General features: G+C 41.2%; 1 protein-coding gene across 2 annotated transcripts; it reads right to left on the bottom strand.

The window, feature by feature from the left end:
- Positions 1 to 354: 354 nt before the first annotated feature.
- On the bottom strand, positions 355 to 11701 carry LOC139468445 (uncharacterized). Of its 2 annotated transcripts, XM_071250410.1 has the most exons (4): positions 11480 to 11701; positions 10761 to 11036; positions 5516 to 5665; positions 355 to 2893 (listed from the first exon to the last, which is right to left on the bottom strand). In XM_071250410.1, exons 2-4 carry the CDS (start codon positions 10969 to 10971, stop codon positions 2508 to 2510), a joined length of 747 nt encoding a protein of 248 aa, XP_071106511.1. In that variant the 5' UTR covers positions 10972 to 11036; positions 11480 to 11701; the 3' UTR covers positions 355 to 2507. The 2 variants fall into 2 exon arrangements, with proteins under 2 accessions (XP_071106511.1, XP_071106510.1); XM_071250409.1 differs by having other exon boundaries at positions 10761 to 11701.
- Positions 11702 to 13321: the final 1620 nt, after the last annotated feature.

The following is a 13321-nucleotide window of genomic DNA, read 5'->3' on the forward strand; positions in this document are numbered from 1 at the left end:
GTAGGAGTGACAATAGTAACAGTAGGAGTAAAGACAGTAACATTATGAGCAACAGTAGTAACATTTGTAGTATTTGTTTGTGTGTTTTCAACCTCTCAATGAGGGGCGGTGGCATAGTCGAGTTGTTAAAACGTCTAGTCACGCCGATGACCCGGATTCGATTCCCAGCATGGCGACAAAACCATACTTACTCTCCTTCCTACCTGATCCGTGATCAATGGCCCGTTTCGCCTCAATGGGTGGTAAATACGCATATTCTCTCTTGAATTTGTATCCTCCCGGATAAAACCTACCCGAGCCACCCGTGAGTGAAATGAAATTGTAGCATGAAACGCAAACGACAGGAAACAAGTGTAGAATAATCATTGTATTAACAAGTATCATAATGTACACAAACTGTATTCATAACAAATATAAACAATGTAATACAAGTGAGAAAACAATGGCCGCTCCCGATAAAACTAGCAGCCGATACTTGTTGCGCTTATTGAAGAGACTTCGGTAATTAGATTATCGTAAATACAGGCCTGCAGGATGATGTACAAGCGATTAACATTACCACTGCATCAGTGATTTGGCAAAGGATCATCTACCCATCCTCTCACACACTCTGTGAATTAATTTTCAAGTACTAACGCACTATTTTTACCTTGACAAAAAATATACTTTATTGGTCGAGGGCGACACTTTCGCCCGTGAAACACTAGCCACGGAACCCGGGAACCGTGGTATCATGTGCAAATGCTGCCAAGGGATATTCGAAGACACTACGATCGAGATTGATTCCATACGTTTCACTACTCTTGAATGGACGGAAACATTTATATTTCCTTATTCCGTCTCACTGTCAAATACCCTGCGAAGATCCGGGTTACACATGCTCTTCATGATCAGCAACCCGTGCTTGTCGTGTGAGGCGACGAACGTTGCTGGTGATGTCAGTCACTTGATTATCTTATTGCGTAAAACAGCAAACAAACAAACATTGTCAAATATCCATTACGAAAAACACCTAAATATATTCTGCTGCGATCGCCCTTAGTGCGATGGTGATATTCGGTATGACAAATGCTGATATGTAATTATCTTTGGCGTGAAGTGACAGTTCTATCAATAACATGACTTTATGACCCATCAGAGTTGTCAGGTAACATTGATAAATGCTATTCAGGAATGATTATTTATACCCCTGCAAAGCCATCGTCTTTCCAAATCACCACAGTAATATTACACCTTGAAATACGGTTTCTCGTGTCTCAATACACATGGGTCCTGATGCATCGCTGATGGAAGCGTTGTTTTGCACGGTTGACTGTGGCAGTGTTTTTGAATGTTCACCAGAAGATCAGTGGAAAGAAGCACTGTTAAGAGATAGTCATTTCCATGACAATCCCTTAGAGGTTGTGGTGTGAAAGAGGTTTAGTGAGTGAGTGAGAATGGTTTTACGCCGCTTTTAGCAATATTCCAGCAATATCACGGCAGGGGACACCAGAAAGGGGCTTCACACATTGTACCCATGTCGGGAATCGAACCCGGGTTTTCGGCGTGACGAGCGAACGCTTTAACCACTGGGCTACCCGACCGCCCCGAAAGAGGTTTAACGACGCCTTCAAGATTATTGCACTTATAGCGACGTGTGTGTGTGTGTGTGTGTGTGTGTGTGTGTGTGTGTGTGTGTGGCTGCTTGTTCTAGCACGGACTAATGCCGGTTTTATAGTGCAAGCCCACTGAGATACCATACAGTTTAACACGAATACCCCCCTCAGAAACAATATACTGACTCCTTGTTTTAGCCCCTTAATGTCGAGTGCCAGAGAAGGAAACAACAAGTACCATCTTTTAACGTTTTTTTGGTATGACTCGGTAGGGGATCAACCCCTTGACCCTCAGGTCTCCAGGGGGACGCTCTGTCCACTGGACCACGGAGGCGGTCGACAATCTTATAACACTGAGTGTTAATTGACGCTTATAACTGTTTGTGGCGAGCCCTTATTAAACAAGTTCCCAGTTCACTGGCTGTGATAATATTTCATGATAATATATTATTTCTTGATAAGGAATGACTGCAGTTGTTTCTTCAAAATTTTGTAAAGCTATTCTACCAAGGCCCACACTCACTGACACTAAAATAATATAGGACGTACGCACAGTCCATACATTCATCTTTCACTGATTGCGATAAAATAATAAAATTATATTTCCCGATCGGGAATTGATGTAACTGTTTCTTCAAAATTATGTCAAGTTCTGCTTCCAAAGTCTAAATCACCTTGACGCCAATAGCTTAATGTGGCAAGAACTAAATCTACATCGTTCACTGGTTGTGATTAAATGGCATGTTCCGATGACACGAATAGTGCACACTGGACACTGCCATAAATACACCGGAAGAACAGACGATGACCACTTGAATCCAGATATACGCTTGATCTCACTGATATGTTTCAATCATTCTTCAAACTTGTGGTTCCAACGTTCAAGCACCCCTTTGATCCTCCCTGCAGAAGTCAGTAGTAAAGGAAGTCAGGGTCGGGCGGTGGGGCAGATGGGTCTAGTCTCGGTTGTTGATCCACCTGTGTCGCTAGATGTGGAACAGTGTTTGTACTCGAGGCAATAGAAGAAACTTGCGTATTTGCCTGTGACCGATCAGAAGGAATGGCGTCCATAGGAATTGCCATTGCCGTCATGTCTGGGTTGAAGGCAGTCTGGCCATGGAGATATGGATTTGCAGTACGTTCAGTTCTCGTTGCTCTACGCCTGTCAAAATGTAACCCCAAGCACATGAACATGCCTCCAGCTATTGTACAACAACTGCTGCTGACTCCGAGTATGACGCCCCAGGCGATGGTGCTTATCCCTTGGTGTACAACACATGAAGCCAGGGAGAGAAGACCTGGAAATGAAAGTACACCTATTACGCACATACCTACGTATTATCTATTGATTCCATGGTACATGGCACAGTTTGATGTCATGATGACCTGATAACATTAGATCGAATACAACTTTAGAATAACAAATTTATATTGTTCATTTATCTGTAATCAGGACTTTATCGTGGCACCATTGACGTCATATAGCAAGGGACATCAGCTATGGTGTATTTAATGGCAACAGAACTTTAGAAGAGAAAATATTAAATTGTAAAATTTGTATTTTGTTACTCTAAAACTGCTAAGTCAATACTTTTCATGTTGAAAAGTACAAGAAAAAAAGTTCATTTTCGTGTCATGTTACACATACTGAAATAATATATTAGGCTTTCTGCAAACAATAGAACCAATTTAAACAAAGCAATCTTAAGGCTACGGTTGTGTTGCAGTGATTCAAAAACACATGCTTATGTGGAAAAGGCCATGTTGCTTTTATTTGCAAGTATGTCCGTAAATACATTAAGTTAATTTTTTGTGTACAAACCTAGTCGTGTCTACTATCAGCTTTACTGTCAGGAATGTGGTTTCCTACCTTTCAACATCGACATTTAAATAGTAACTAACATTGCCAAGGACTAATAGCTATTCATATCCGTGTCTGTCACACTGGTTAAAAAAGACCAAAAGATAGAATGTCCACAAATATTCGATCATGTGTCTGTGTAGTCTTACGGCTCACTTATTCAGGCCCAAACCACGGTGTCATCTAAGACTCGAGGTACACCGTTGGTGTGTAGCATGATACACGACACACGCCGATAACATGGTAGGAACCCGAATGTTTTAACTTTAACGTGGAGCACAAGTTGTTTGTTATCGAACTTCACCATCTTTTCAGATGTCTATGTCTGTAATTTATGATTTGTTTGTATATTGTTTATCGCCGCACTCAACAATATTCCAGCTATATGACGGCGGTCTGTAAATAATCGAATCTGGACCACACAATCTAGTGATTGACATCACGAACATCGATCCACTCAAATGGGATACGATGATCCCGTTAATCGCCTCTTACGACAAGCATGGTTTGCTGAAGATCAGTGTGAGATTTTTTTATCATCCAACATCATTCTTCCAACTTTTTCAGTTTGTAGACAGTAATAAGTAGTGTCTTAAGTGTAAAAAGTACTGCTAACAGCTTCAGTAGCAGAGCCATTAGTGATGTCATTTGATTGTGACGTCATGGTAACCAATGACGTCACAATGGTCTGCAAAGCATTGTGATGCAATTTCGTTGCAGCAATTATCATATCTACAGTGTAGGGTTGCGTTGCAAAGCGCCAGTCGCTTGTAGGCGATGTACAGCGATTCGCCGTACAACAGTGCGCTAACTTTCAGCCGCTTGCAAGCGAAACAATCGCTGACTGAGGTCGCTTCGTTCTCAAACCAAAATGGCGGCTAACTTTGACAGCAGAACAAGGAATTTTAAACTGGATCAACGAGAAAATGAGCAAAGGTAGCTAACACACCATCATCCTCAGTCTGCTCCACATCTTCAAGTAGTCATAAATTTCATCAGCTCGTCATCGAGCCTCTTCTATTACGTTCTTCATTACGCGGATGGTCAGGCTCGCTGACATGGTTGATGCATGTCATCATATCCCAATTACGTGGATAGATGCTCATGATGTCAATCACTGGATTGTCTGGTCCAGACTCGATTATTTACAAACCGCCGTCATATAGCTGGAAGATTGCTGAGTGCGGCGTTTAACAACAAACAAACAAACGTCAAGGCAACCAACCGGTAGTTGCGCCGCCATTTTGGAATAGTACGCAAGCGCTTCGAACTGTTGCAGACCCCGGGTTGAGCGGTGAATTTGCTTTCTCTAAGCGATTCGTGGCTTGCAACGCGCCCTAGATATCGCTTGATCTTACCCAAGCGATATCTCCTGTGTAGCCAGTTTTGGATGATAAATATATGTACAGTAATGGAATGTGTTTGAAAAAATCGGGATATTGTATCCTGCGTCTTTGTAGTCTCCTGTTTGTCTTTGTTTTCCTACATTTTCTAGAGGAAGAAAATTGAACCTGTGGCCCAGTCGCCTCTTACGACAAGCATGAAGGCCTATTTTAACCCGGATCTTCACGGGCGGACACATCCTAATGTGAATATTAACCGCATGCGTGTGTGAAGAGAAATTCATTCAAATATGTTAACCTACTATCTGAAAATCCTCGTCTTGTGAAGCATTATTTTTTATTCTTTAATGAAAACTGATCAATGATTATGTGATCACAGTCGGATAGTCAACAGTAATGAGTTATGTCAGGTTGAAATGTGTTTCGATCAGCTCAGCTGAGGTGAATGTTAGGAACATATTATGAGAATGTTAGGAATATATTATGAGAATGTTAGGAACATATTATGAGAATGTTAGGAATATATTATGAGAATGTTAGGAATATATTATGAGAATGTTAGGAACATATTATGAGAATGTTAGGAACATATTATGAGAATGTTAGGAATATATTATGAGAATGTTAGGAACATATTATGAGAATGTTAGGAACATATTAGGAGAATGTTAGGAACATATTATGAGAATGTTAGGAACATATTATGAAAATCGTACCACAAAAAACGGGGAACACAGAGACGAAGGCATTTTCTGACTGAAGACTTTTTGAGTAGGCTGTGCAGTTATGGAGGAAGATGAGACACAGCGAGATGAAGCAGAAAGCCAGAGCGATGCACGCCAGCACTCTGGATACTAGGAGCGACGCTGGAACAAAGACATGCTTTAAGATACACGTTAAATCAATAGCTGGTTCGGAAGAGTAAGGACGTACGTAAATATGTAAACGATTTTTTTATGCAGTGCGAATGATCGACATTAGTTCAATAGACATAAACATCTTCAGACAAATACATGAAAGTGAAACCTGGGACGTGAATTGTCGTACTCTTTCATAATAGTTAAGTAATAAAGTAAAAAACATGTAAATGGTCTTCAAAGAGCGTCATACGACTCTTGCTCAGAAGTTTTTGATCAAGGTTACAACATTCAAGGCCTCAGTAAAGTTTTCAAAAGTTTTATGGTAGACATGTGCAGGACATTTCCAAATTTGACGCATCAGTGACAAAAATGATGTCAGATGCAATTCCCCATTTTAACTTGTACCATATGTTTCCGTGTATTTTCAGCTGAACAATGGACTTGCCTTTGCATGTATTTGTGATGGGTGCCACCGGTGGGGCAGGATACGGTCACCTTTTCGCGTACACCTGGTATCATAACTTTTTGATTGTGATTCATACAAATGCTCATGATATCGTCGGAATTGTACAATCGACGCTGCTTTGTGCAGAGATTTCTATTGGATATGGAAAAAGTTTTGTCGCTTTATTGCAATCAATTCTAGGCGATGGGGTAGCCGAGTGGTTCAAGCGTTTGGTCGTCACGTTGACTGCCCGGGTCGTTCCCTACATGGGGACAATGTGTGAAGAACATTTTAAGTGTCCCCCGGCCTAATATTACTGGAATATTGCTACAACAGGCGCAACAGCATACTCACTCCAAGAAATTGGATTTTGAAACGTAAAACTAAAATAATAGATTACAATCTTTACCGTTGATGGTCAAACCAACAAAGACGTAGTTTATGCATTACACAGAAAGTAATTATACCATTCCCAGAACGTCTTGACCTAAGTTGACGTGCAATATTACGTGGGTGAGTCTCGGTGCATGTAATGATATTGAAGGTAAAAAATCAGAAAGTAATTCAAACATCACGTGAAAGAACACTTACAGCGTTCTTATCAGAGCAGGTGTTTTTCCGGTCACGTACAGGTACACGTCTGTAATTATCATCCTGGCGCTATGCCGTGTTTTCTCTAATGAGCGCCACCTGCAGTCACCTATATAGTAACTACGGGTATGACGAACTTAAAGGGGCCACTCATTCAGTTCGTTATAACCGTAGTTCATAATAAGCATATATACCGTAAATAGTCGAGACCATAAACAGTTCGTTATATCCGTCAGTACGTTATAATCGCGTTTGTTATAAACGTAGTTTATTGTAATGACCTATGATCCATAGGAAGACTTTCTGTAAATAATCGAGTCTGGACCAGACAACCCTGTGATTGACATCATGAGCATCGATTGATCTGCGTGTGTGTGTGTGGCTGTTTGTACCTGTCCGGACAAAATGCCGGTTTTATAGTGCCAGCCCATTGAGATACCATGCCGAGGTTTAATATTATATATAATAATAATGTGGGTACTTATATTGCGCTAGCCTCCATACACTCGCTGCATGCTCAAAGCGCTAACAATATTACCCCGGGCGTTGGATCAGTGTGCACTCGAGTTTCATTCTCAGCTTCATGGGGAGTATACAACCCAAGCTGCCCTGGCGCTAGAAGGTTAACAGTCACATTTCCATCTCATTCCACCGGGTTCCCATTTTGTACTGCTTGGTGAACTGGGGCGCTTTTCGAACAATGTCACTTGCCTCAGGAGGTTTAACCCTTTCATGTGTGTATAGATGAAACCTGTATTGAATTTGCACAAAAACTGTATTGTACACCATAACAACGGATTCTATTCATACCGGTTCAACTAGCAATACAATATTTCTGAATAAATTTATGGGGAGGAGTGAGTGGTTAGGGCTGAGGCGGGAAAGAATGAACACTGGGCCTCCAATAAACTACCCGGGGTATATATTTTGGCTGATACGGTAAGAATCACGTGGATATTGACTCTGCCTCAGGAAACACATTTCAATGAGGTTTATCAATCTGATAATACTGTGCAAATATAAATTGATATATGGATTACGCTAGTGTCACTTGAGACACGTGTGGCAGATGAATAAAGTCTGACTCATCCTTGTGGTTTTGTTGCACAGAGGAAGTTTGAGATGCTGGACAGTGCAGAAATTAGCTTCAGGTGCACGAACAAAGGAAGAGTTTTAAGTTTACGTAATCGAGCCATGATGTTACGGATGCGTGGCTCTGGCTGCCTAAGTTTGTTTGTTTGTTGTTTAACGCCGCACTCAGCAATATTCCAGTTATATGACGGCGGTCTGTAAATAATCGAGTCTGGACCAGACAATCCAGTGATTGACAATGAGCATCTATCTACGTAATTGGGATACGATGACATGCATCAACCAAGTCATTGAGCCTGACCACCCGATCCCGTTAGTCGTCTTTTACGCAAGCATGGGTTGCTGAAGACCTATTCTACCCCGGATCTTCACGGGTGTGACCGCCTTACGGATACTGCCTATAGCACACGTGTATATGAAGTTTTGTCTTTCGGGAATACAATATTATATGCTAAATTTATTCTAAGCAGAAATGTACCCTTTGGGATTCCGGGTTAATACTGGTCGTAAGAGACGACCTAATGAACCGGATAGTCAGGCTTGCTTAATTGTCTGTCGTCGTATCGCGACGGCGTGGAATGTTGCCCATACAAATCACTTGATTGTCTGGTCCATATTTTTTGCATATAGCTGGAATATGGAGGCAGCAACATTGCTTACATTGCTTGCCACACACAGGCATCATTGATAACTATGACTACACATAGAATTTATATGGTGGCCACGATATACACATCCATTTTAAGAACTAATGTAGGTATACTATTGATTCATGAAATAATGTATTTAAATGGAAATTGGGGCTGTGTTTCTCCTCATACAGATATCTATTTTCTTACTTGCTTCTAAAACAAGTGAGTGAATGAGTGAGTATGGTTTTACGCCGCGTTTAGAAATATTCCAGCAATATCACGGGGGGTGATATCGGACTTCACACATTGTACTCATGTGGGGAATCGAACCTTGGTCTTCATGATGAGACAACGTTTTAATTACAAAGAAATGTATACTGCAGAGTGAGATTTGAGAGCTGTTAATCATTGACTCATTAACTGCATGAGTTTTCAACACGTGACAACCCTCCGCATGACGCGACGTGTCACACTGTGTGTGATGATAACCTCTAATGGCTGTAGGGAACCGATTTCTCAACCCAATCCTCCTCACCCCCAACACACTGTCCGCTCTACCCCCACCACATACCCCCTACATTCCCCCAAGCCCCACCCTCACAGACCCCTACCCCAACCCCCACATACCCCTACCCCACACGCCATGTCAGCTTCTATCAAACCGACGGCCATATTTGTACCTGCAGACTACGAACTCTGCTATGCGTTCACTGTGTGTCGATGATCGACAATGTTAATGACTATGTGCTGTTGTTGCTTCGGTATCCATGACGGATTGTGCATTCGTCGTATGTCTAAAGAAATGACACCTATAAGTAAACATTTCTGTCACGTTTCATGGTACGTATTCAGAATGTTAAGCTTAAATAAGATATTAAAATGGGCTCCAGTACACAGTAAAATTTAATTGTACCTTCACGTAAATAATTGAATGCGAACAAAAACTCCTACCTATCAACTTCACAAGCCTTTATTGTTCACTGAACGTTAAACCTACACTAATTGTGACTAAGAAGGAATGTTTGAGATGCCATACGCTGATTATTAAATGTTACACCCATGTTTGCTATACACACTGTCATACTTGTGTGCCTGCTCGTGTCCGTTTGACGGTCAGACCGCGCCTTCGACTGGCGTCATCAAAAACATGACTTTATTAGTATCTCCCTGTTTCTGTTGACAAGCTAGAGTGTCCATGTTCCTGGCTGCACGTTAAGGGGGGAGCATAATGGAAACATATATCGGAGACATGAGTGAGTGAGTGAGTTGTGTTTAACGCCGCTTTTAACAGTATTCCAGTTATATCGCGGCGTGTCAGCTTAATGTGGGAGGAAAGCCCGAAGTGATGCACGTCTCAGACGTTTGTCACTTCGGTGAAACCCACGAGCACGAGTATGGTGCTGACAGACCTAGAAACATAACGGAGACATGATCCCTACTGGCACACATTAGGCACCTAGTCCAAAATAATAGTCCCGTTATGACAATCAAACCTACTTCCATCTTCAGTTTTCAAAAGATACTTTTTCTTTTACAGTGTGAAATAGAATTTTGTTTTCTTCACTTTTTCGGTTTTTTTGGATTCGATAATTGACTTGCCCTTGCGTGTTTTTGTTCGGTGGGGTAGAATAAGGTCAACTATTCGCGAACACTTGGTGTCATCACTATTTAATAGTGGTCCCTAAGCACATGCTTAAGATATAGTCAGAATGTACCCTGTTTCAGCTTTTGGGACAGCTTTCTCATTGATTATTGAACTAATTTTTGTCGCCATTTTTATAAGAATTAAAATGAGTTCACTTGACAGTAAATTCAATTAACGAGAACCAACAGTCATAAATTTCCATACTTTGTAGAGCAGGATTGATGACCTTTTTGACAACACTTGCTGTCATCACTGATTTTCAGTGATCCATTCATATACTTGTCAACGGCTCAGCGCTATTTTGCTTTTCACCAATGGAATCTGTTTTGTCGGAAAGTCGAGATATGTTTTTCTCTTGCGTTGGCGGTTAATATATTCAATCATTTGGGAATGAATCACACAAAACTCAAATATCTATTATTAAAAAACACCAAAATGAACAGAGTCTACACATGAAAAATAATGAAAATTGATACGGATGTAAAACTATGGTAAAACGTCAATCATGATCACAGAACAGGAAAATGCTAGCGTTCATTATTACATGTATGTGCCAGATGTGGGAAAAAAGAAACAAAATAGATCGGTTATGACAATCACAGCCTATTATCGACATTGTTATTTTAGGTACCACGGACGTGTATTTTTAATTAACATTTGAATAATATTAAATTATTATGATAACTTTATACTTACTATCCCCTTCTACCAAAGTATACGTCCGGCAGTTGGTAAGTCCATCACACATGTGTTGCCACAATCCGGAGTATAGCACAGGTGTGTTACCATCCCCACCTTCACGATTCCACGCAGGGACTCCAAAAGCTACGGTAAATCCTACAAATCCGAGGACCATAACACCCAACCCAGAGCGGTACAAGCCCCCCTTTTCCGCCCAGTGGGGCATGGTGGTGCCTCCAGATCTCACTCTGCGGCCTGACTACCGCTATCTCCGTGTCCTCAGCATGGTTCCTGGAAATCAAGCCACTTAGGTGAATAGTTAATTAATAGTGCAGTGACAGCATGTGTACACAAGTGCAGGAATTCACCCTCAGGTGCTTGTCATCAAATACCATGGACACCAATAAATGAGTAATGTTAGCTGGGGGCTGAATAGGTCCGTCGTTATCAGTGTCACCCGCTGAATAAAGTCTTTGTTGTTCTCTTATCTAACTGTAGGCGTCACGTAATTTCCTTATAGGCCACAATGGTTTCTTACAGGTGTTCCTTGATAGTAGTGCATGGCCCTTTGGAATCAATTAATTCCTGTACCTATATGTTGAACTGAGTTGACAGGTGATGCATCACGCATACTCAGTGAAGATGACACAGTGTTACCATATAACATATGGCCGATCACCAGATGTTATCGATCTCTGAGGCACGGTTTCGTCAGTAAAATACAACCAACTGACCTGGTTACGTATCACAGGATGAGGAGATCGATAGAAATGTGACCACGCTTGTCAAATATTTCCTATTTTCCAAGCTCAACCCAAACTGAATTGAATAATCCCGTGGTTAAGCGCTGTAAGCTTATCAAGCTAGACGTTGTCAGCTATGTCAACATGCACGGCTAAGCTGCCTAAGGTCAGATTAACACACTGTCCATTGCAGGCATGCTGCGCTGCTGTATAATGCCGTTACTGGATGACGCATGTTCACTTTGTATTACCTTGCGACTTCCTGGAAATTGCCCCATTCGTCGAATCCCATATGCGTGCACTTTGTCCGTGGTAACATTGATATGTGCGGATAAACACACAAGTTACAGAAGGCTGTGACAATTAACGAGGTCATTACCATTAACGCGACAAGATAGCAGAATATAAGGTCACGGGTTAAACACGTTTAAATAACTTACATGTATATATTGAAAAATATGATTTCCGTGCCATTACGTCGTTGAAAAACTGCTCTGACGTCCAAAGATCTGTATGATCATATTGCGGTTTTAAACATAAAAATGTTTATTTTTTTTGGTTCTATTTTAATAATTCATTTCGAAACCCAATGTATATACCATACACGGATACAGGTGGGAGTTGCCAGGGGCGTACTTACTTTGTTGACGTATAAATAAACATACATAAATCGAAATGTGGTGGCAGTTATATTTGACTACTTTTTGGCTAACAAACACAAATTGTTTCCCGAAATATGTCCCTTTTTATTTGCCATGTTTGAATTTTTTAAATATTTTGTTCCAGAAACAAACGTTCTCCAAACAAGGTGCTAATTGGACATGCTGGGCCGAACAAGTTGAGACAAAACAATAATTGTTAGAATCTTGCTGTCATTGTCGTAAGTGAGTGTTTTGAAGTAGATCCCGCAAACAAGACACACACGCCCCCCCCCCCCCCCCCACACACACACACAGAGAGTCTCTCTCTCTCTCTCTCTCTCTCTCTCTCTCTCTCTCTCTCTCTCTCTCTCACACACACACACACGCCACGCCCTCCCCACATAATATTAAATGGTGGGACCCTTACAAGGCGATATGCATGACTCAGTGTATGAGCCAGTGTATGAATGCTGGCATGTGTTATGTAGTTACATATCGTGATGTGGCAAGTTATTGATCTAATACGAAATAGATATGCCTCGCTATGCATGTGAATACTTTTAAAGTGAAATTATATCTAGTTCGTAGCTAAATATGTACACGTAATCAATATTTAGTTGTCTGATAACAATGTGGTAGTCATGGTGACAAGCGGGCAGTTTGTTTGCCAATCTTTGATAAATACATGCGTGTATGTGTAACCTCATTTATCCCGTATCCCTTCTCAGCTGTATGACTCAAGAAATGGTGTTCTCGAGGATTAAGAAAACACTTGCTTCGCCATGCAATTCAAGAACAGAGATGTTCAGCAATGTGGTTCAGGAATACCCCTGGAGAATGATCACAGGAGATCAGTGCTCGCATCTGTAGTGAAATTAAATAGTTATCTGTTTACCGTGTCGATCCAACGAAGGTTCCGCTTAAACGATGAAAGCCGGCGTAATATGTGTCAAAGTGTAACTGCCATTTAAAATCTTAATCACAGTATTTTACTTTTGTAAACACTGGGGCTCGCTTCGTGTTTGTTTTTGTGTTTTTTTAACGCCGTACCCATCAGTCTTCCAGGTATTTGACGGCGGTCTGTAAATAATCGAGTCCGGACAAGACAATCGAGTGAGTGACATCATGAGCATCTAACTACGTAATTGAGATACTATGAAATGCATCCCCTTACTCGCCCCTTACGACAAGC

The sequence above is a fragment of the Haliotis cracherodii genome, unplaced genomic scaffold (genome assembly GCF_022045235.1).
Source record: "Haliotis cracherodii isolate W230 unplaced genomic scaffold, xgHalCrac1.p SCAF_2, whole genome shotgun sequence".
Classification (NCBI taxonomy): Eukaryota; Metazoa; Mollusca; class Gastropoda; order Lepetellida; family Haliotidae; genus Haliotis; species Haliotis cracherodii.

What these genes read in the sequence shown, in the direction of transcription:
- LOC139468445 (XM_071250410.1), bottom strand. Translation starts at nt 10,971, where the DNA reads ATGCCCCACTGGGCGGAAAAGGGGGGCTTGTACCGCTCTGGGTTGGGT. An exon ending in TACTTTGGTAGAAGGGGATA is followed by an intron (nt 5,666 to 10,760) that starts GTAAGTATAAAG and finishes TCTTTGTTCCAG; the next exon opens with CGTCGCTCCTAGTATCCAGA. An exon ending in TGTGTTCCCCGTTTTTTGTG is followed by an intron (nt 2,894 to 5,515) that starts GTACGATTTTCA and finishes TTTCATTTCCAG; the next exon opens with GTCTTCTCTCCCTGGCTTCA.